Source organism: Castanea sativa, chromosome 11 (genome assembly GCF_040712315.1).
Source record: "Castanea sativa cultivar Marrone di Chiusa Pesio chromosome 11, ASM4071231v1".
In the NCBI taxonomy this organism is placed as follows: Eukaryota; Viridiplantae; Streptophyta; class Magnoliopsida; order Fagales; family Fagaceae; genus Castanea; species Castanea sativa.
Window position 1 is genome coordinate 17,756,876 of NC_134023.1, and position 6,948 is coordinate 17,763,823.

General features: G+C 31.3%; 1 protein-coding gene and 1 pseudogene across 1 annotated transcript; both read left to right on the plus strand.

Annotated features, from left to right (window-relative positions):
• Positions 1-686: 686 nt before the first annotated feature.
• On the plus strand, positions 687-2,817 carry LOC142617090 (glutathione S-transferase U19-like). Its single transcript, XM_075789784.1, has 2 exons — positions 687-1,091; positions 2,200-2,817. Exons 1-2 carry the CDS (start codon positions 777-779, stop codon positions 2,542-2,544), a joined length of 660 nt encoding a protein of 219 aa, XP_075645899.1. The 5' UTR covers positions 687-776; the 3' UTR covers positions 2,545-2,817.
• Positions 2,818-4,175: 1,358 nt separating this feature from the next.
• Positions 4,176-6,370, plus strand: LOC142616166 (putative glutathione S-transferase; annotated as a pseudogene).
• The last annotated feature ends 578 nt before the right edge of the window (positions 6,371-6,948 follow it).

Below are 6,948 nucleotides of genomic sequence, written 5' to 3' on the forward strand. Positions count from 1 at the left end.
AACACAAACAAAAAATAAAATAAATTCTTAAGCAAATTCTAACTAGTCTAAGTAAACACTCACGCACATCTGACAACACACAAGACATTAAAAAAAAATTTTAAAAAAATTTTAATGAAAAGTGCTACGTCGAAAATAAATTTATTGAAAATTTTCACAACAAATCACATACGGTAAGTTGTTATTAGTTTTAATTTCAATCTACAACTTAAATTATTTTTTTACTCATTCATAACAATCAATAATAACCTACTACTTACGATTTTTTGTGAATATATTATGAAAATATTATGAACATAGCATTTTTTTTCTAGATATATACTTATTTAGGTCTGTTTGGTATCCTATCCCAAACTTACATTTTTATATTTTAAACAACATTTCACACATTTTTACCCTCACATATTTCATAAAACTACAAAAATTTCATCTTAAACTACAAAACAATCCTTAGATATTTAAAACAAAAAAATTTGTTTGTACTCCACCCCCCCGGCACCAAGTCCTGGTGTCGTTCTGGCAGTAAGTCATATTAGTGACAGCCGCCTGACCAACCCCTTGACAATAAATTGATATTTAAAACAAAAAAATTTGTTTGTACTCCACCCCCCGACACCAAGTCCTGGCGTCGTTTTGGCAGTAAGTCATATTAGTGACAGCCGCCTGACCAACCCCTTGACTATAAATTGACGCTCTCTTCCAAGTCTATTTGCATTCTCTCTCACACTTATCTTTGCATTTCTCTCATTTGCTTCAACACCTAGAGTTCTGTGACAATGGCGGGCAAGGTGGTTCTGTTGGATTTCTGGCCTAGCCTGTTTGGGATGAGGGTCAGGATTGCTCTGGCTGAGAAGGGTATCAAGTATGAGAACAAGGAAGAGGACTTGAGCAACAAGAGCCCTCTGCTTTTAGAGATGAACCCCGTTATCAAGCAGATCCCAGTTCTCATCCACAATGGGAAGCCTGTGTGTGAGTCCCTCATCATTGTTCAGTACATAGACGAGGTCTGGAATGATAAGTGTCCATTGTTGCCCTCTGATCCTTACCAGAGAGCTCAAGCCAGGTTCTGGGCTGACTTTGTTGATAAGAAGGTACCTTTTGTACAATTTCTTTTTCTTGTGTTTTTCTTTTTCTCGGTTTTCATTGGTGTCTGAGTCTCATACATTTGACCTTTTTTTTTTTGTTTTATTATAGTTTTTTAATGTTCACTTAATACTTAATACTGCGTGAAATATTTTATGTTTATGTTTCTGAGGTTGGATTCGCTAGATTTCTTTTAAAAAATGTTATGTTGTAATGTTTATAGATTCTATTATAATTTACTAATTCGTAGGTCATGTCAAGGCAGTGATTCAATTAGACATGCAAGATGACTGTATAAAATATTTGACCAAAGAACTTGCTAATTCTATGAAATTATATAAAATACTGTGATTAAAAAAAAATTGTGAATTTGGACTTAATCTTAAAACTCCTAGAGTTTTATCATTTGACAAGTAGTCTAAGATACTGGGTCTTGTTCTTTATTTATTAAGTTGTTCACCAAGGATTTCATATATTTGAGGAAGATTAAATAACAACCTAAAATATAAAATTCAGAAAATTACTTGAAAATTAAATTAAATTAACTGTGGATAAAAGGCAACCCCATACTCTGTCCTGCATCATCTTGAGAATTCACGAAAAAAAAAAAAAAAAAACTCAAATATGATTTCCTACTGAAATTAAGGTACTTGTTTGAGATATGGAGCTTTTATATTGGCCTTCATTCAAATTGAAATCTATCATTCCTCGGTTAAAGTTTTTTAAGAATTTCTTTTATTACTAGAGTAGTTCTCCTTGTGGATTAAAGAGTCTCTTACATCTGCTCCCGGAATTCACACTCAATTTCAAGTTTTTGTTTCCAATCCTAGAGATCAAAGCAGAGTGTCAGCAGTGAATTAACTTAAACGCCCAAGTGATTACTAAGATGTCTTTAAGAAAAAGGGAAAAAAAAAATTGAAATAAATAAGAGCAGGGAGAAAAAGAAGGAAAGAAAATTTGATGGTTTATATTTGCTTTTCATTGACCATGTTCAATTTATGCAGTTGGGTACCAAATTCAAATATTATTTCTTTCCACTCTTAGCATTAGTCATGTTCAAGACCCATTCATTACTGTCATTGTTCATCCTAGTAACACAATGTGTGGAAAATTCAGGTTTATGTAGCTTCAAGGAAGATATGGCGCCCAAAAAAAGAAGAGCAAGAGGCAGGCAAGAAGGAATTCCTTGAAACCTTAAAGACAATGGAGGGGGAGCTTGGTGGCAAGCCTTACTTTGGGGGTGAAACATTTGGGTATGTGGACCTTTCTCTTATCCCCTTCTACAGCTGGTTCCATGCCTACAAGGTCTTAGACAATCTCAATATAGAGGCGGAGTGCCCCAAGATTATCGCGTGGGCTAAGAGGTGCATGCAGAAGGACGCTGTGGCCAAGACTTTTCATGACCCGAAGAAGGTTCTTGAGTTTGTTGCTCAGACAAGGAAAAAGTATGTTACGGCTTAGAGGAACGATTAGGCCTCAATCTGGAAGTGCTAGCATATGATGGTTTTGGATGGTTATGTAATAGCGTTGGTTTTTTGTAATGTTTAAGTTTGGTTAGTGTCCGTTTAGCTTGCAAGACACTTTGACGTGTCTGCAGAGCTATTCTAGAGGACATGTATTGTACTGTTTAACTTGTAAGATTCTATGATGTGTCTCTGCTGAGTGCTGAGCCTTAGATCTAAAGGGCTTGTACCGAATCATAAATAAGACAGACACTTTGTTGTGTGAGCTAAATTTTAGATCAAACTTATTAAAACTCTACCATTTTGCCATCAAGTGTATACAAAAGTATCGGTACCAACAATCCGAGGAAACAAAACTTTCAACTTTCTACAATATTTTTTACCCTCTTAACATAGAATGTTGTGATTGGGACAATTGCAAAAATAAAATAAAATTCACGTGAAAAAATTATTGTGAAAAAAAAAAAAAAAAAATTGTCTATGGTATATTATATGGTCATAAAAAATAAAGGATAGAAAGCATTACCGTATGTAGTGAATAATCACAAAAAATAAATAAATTAATTAATTAATACACTCATGTCACCCAAGTAATCATTAATAAGTGAATAATCACATATGAGAATCAATCCGTCAAATTAACGTGAAATATTTTGTTTTTTCTTTCTGTAGGCAAAAACTGAAAAACATATCTTCATTCCAATATTTTTCAGTGGAACAACTTTTCATGTAAAGTCAATTGAATAATTAAGGCACAAATTCATTCAATTTATCATAATAAAATAGAGTTTATAATACTGTTTTGAAGATTGGAGATTGGTAAGATCTATAGAAGAAACTACTTTATAGATTACTACACAAAACATTTTCACAATCTTATAGTTGTGAATTAAATTATTTAAGATTAGTGCTCTTATATTTTTTTCCCCCTTGCTTTTAATGCTTTACATATTTCTAATCCACGTAAAGGCCAATAACAAAATAATATTTGTTCACTTATGGCCACTTGCATTTCATGGAGATCTATTAAGTAAACAATATGCTTTTATTTTTAAGAAGTAAGTAAACAATATGCTTTTATTTTTAAGAAGTAAACAATATGCTATTTCTTCCATTCGCATAGGGATTGTTGCATGAAGTAAGTTGTGAATGCGTTTAGTTGAGATTGACAATTCAACGTATTTAAGAACGTTGTCAATTTTCATTAATCAAAGATAACTCGGCAGAGGGATGCTACGTCCACAACTTTTTTATAACATATTGACAACAAATCATAGGTGATTAGTTGTTATTGGTTCAAATTTGAACCTAATACTAAGATTATTTTTTTGTCCAAACAATAATAACCAATAACAACCTGCCACTTAGGATTTGCTGTAAAAATATTATGAAAGTATTGTGGACATATCATTTCTCTCACTCAACAATATTATACGAAGACAATGTAGTTTGTATCACTTATATTAGACATTCCTTTTTAATAAAAAGTTCCTATAATGTTTCATAAATCAATACACTAATTAAGACATTCGTTAACTTTTTTTAACTATTAAATGGTTTACTTTTGATAGAGGCATAGTTTTGAGGATTCTTACTAGTGTTGAGCTGGGTGTGATTGTAAGAAATGCGATGAGGTTTGTGTTGTCATGGTGGTTGATATGTTTATAGATTGAGATTGTTGATTTTTTTAGGCTATTAGATTTATGTGACATAAATAAATTAAAATAATAATATAGTATGATATGATTGGACCTATTGTATGACAGGTTTATGTGAATTTTAACTGCTACCTTAACAACCAACTTGGATAGAAAAGCTTGTAATATAGGAAAAAATAAATTTTTAATATTAGATGAAATAAAAAAGACATTAAACTTAAAGGACAGAGTTTAGCTACAAAATTGGTTGTAACCTAATGTTACAACCTTACTCAATATCATTCACATTACTACATATTTTAAAAATCTAACAGTTAAATTGCATATTCTTTATGTTCTTAATACACATATCAAATTTGTACCAATTTGATATTATTTACTATATAATCTATAAGCTTACATTTTATGTATAATTTTAAACTAAAAAAACTTACGATTTAAACAATTTATTGATGATATAGTTATTGATCTTTAATTTAATAAAAATTTTGCGAACATGGAAGATATAAGAAGAAAATGTAATCTAACAGTGGATTTGTCAAAATTCACCTCTAATTAAAAGATATTAAATAAGGTTATAGTCTTAGGCTACAATCAATTTTGTAGCTAAACTTTGTCCAAACTTAAATTATGCGATGTATAATTTAGTCAAAAGAAAATATTTTACTGAAAAAAACAATCAAAACTCTTTAGAAATGTAAAAGCGATTCAAATATATTATCACAGGGAAGAGGACTTGATGAATGACAACAAGAGCCCTCTGCTTTTAGAGATGAATCTCATTCACAAAAAGATCCCAATTCTTCACAACGGGAAACCAGTGTGTGAGTCTCTTGTCATTGTTCAGTACATAGATGAGGTTTGGAATGACAAGTCTCCATTGTTGCCCTCTGATCCTTACCAGAGAGGTCAAGCCATGTTCTGGGCTGATTTTGTTGATACAAAGGTACATTTTGTGCATTTTCTTTTCATTATATGTTATTATCCTAAAATTTATTTTTCTTAACTTCTCAGAATGATTACTAGTAAGAAAGTGAGTTGATTAAAGTAGAAGAAGAAAAAAAATTGACAAAGTAGAACCAAAAATAAATTTATTAAAAGCAATAAATAAAATGGTAAAAAACATGATTTCAAATAGAATAGAATAAAGAAGTAGAATATATGTGTAACTTTGGAAGGTTTTGTTATGCGGTGTCTCATATATTTGTGGTCACTTTTTTATTTCTTTTGCCGGTGCTACATATTTAAAATATTATAAGTTGGGATTAATAGAGGTTTGTTTGATTCAATTAGAGAAAAAAAAATTGTGGGAGAGCATAGGACAAATGTGGGTAGCACTTGTTTGGCCCAGCAAAAGGTATCAGCCAACCTTGATTGACCAAGGCGAGTCCAATATTCATGTTATATTTTGAAGAGTAACATTGAGTAAGTGTTTATTAGGTTGATAAGTTTTTAATGGTTCTTAAATGGCTCATCATTGATCACTTGTTTACTTAACACAACAATCTACCACATTAATAGGTGTTAAATTTTTTTTGTATCCATAGACCCTCTCATTGGAGTCTAGTAGGTTGTTATGTTTCTTTCTAAATAGAGTCCAATAGTCATGTTACCATTAAGGAGAGGCAAGTACTCCCTCTCAATGTCACACGCAATCAAGAACATCTTATATGGGTCTTCCCCCTTGCAAAGATTTAAAGAAATATTCGTCTACCCTAGTATACGTAATTTGAAATTTATTATTAAATTTACTGTTATTGTTCATCCTGTTAAATAATCTATGAAAAGTGTTAATAGAATGTGAGTGGAATATGTACGTAGGTTTATCAAGTATCAAGGAAGGTATGGACCACAAAAGGAGAGGAGCTAGAGGTAGCAAAGAAGGAATTCCTTGAAACCTATAAGATATTGGAGGAGGAACTTGGTGACAAACCTTACTTTGGGGGTGAAAGATTAGGGTATGTGGACCTTACTCTTATCCCCTTCTACACCTAGTTCTATTCTATTAAGACCATAGGGGGTTTCAAAATTGAGGCACAGTGCTCCAAGATTGTTGCATGGGCTAAGAGGTGTATGCAGAAAGTGACTATCGCCAAGACCCTTCCTAACCAGAAGAAGGTTTACGTGCTTCTTGGGCATTTCAAGAAAAGGCTTGGTTTGGAGTAGACTAATGGTTAGTCCCATATCTGGAAATGCTATCATATTAGTGTGGTTTTGGATGGCTAATTTTGTTGAATTTGTGTTGTAATGTTAAAGTTTGGGTTTGTTTCTCTTTCCAACAAAAATGTTTGGATTTGTTTCATCTTTTAAGTTGTAAGACCTTTTAGTGTGTCAGCTGAGTTTTATAATCTATTGGGTTGTGTCTGCTAAATTTTAGATTAAAATAGTTTTCTACCCTTGTGCCGTTTTGAGTATACAATTTTATTTTTGTTAAAAGTAAGAAATATATTATTAATATATGAGTAACAAAAAATATATATTATTGATATATTAATATATTATTTGGGATATTATTGATTTAAAATAATTTTTTGTATTTAATAATTTTGAATTAAATATATTAATAAAGCTCAAATCAATACTTAAATTTAATTAATAAAAAAATTTCTACCTTATACTTTACTCAAGTCATTTAAACTAAAAATTAAAACAAAATGCTAAAACCACAAACTTTTCTACAAATGTTAGTATAGTAATTGGTTATTGGTAAATAAAAGGATGTTATTAGCAGTGGGTTCAGATGA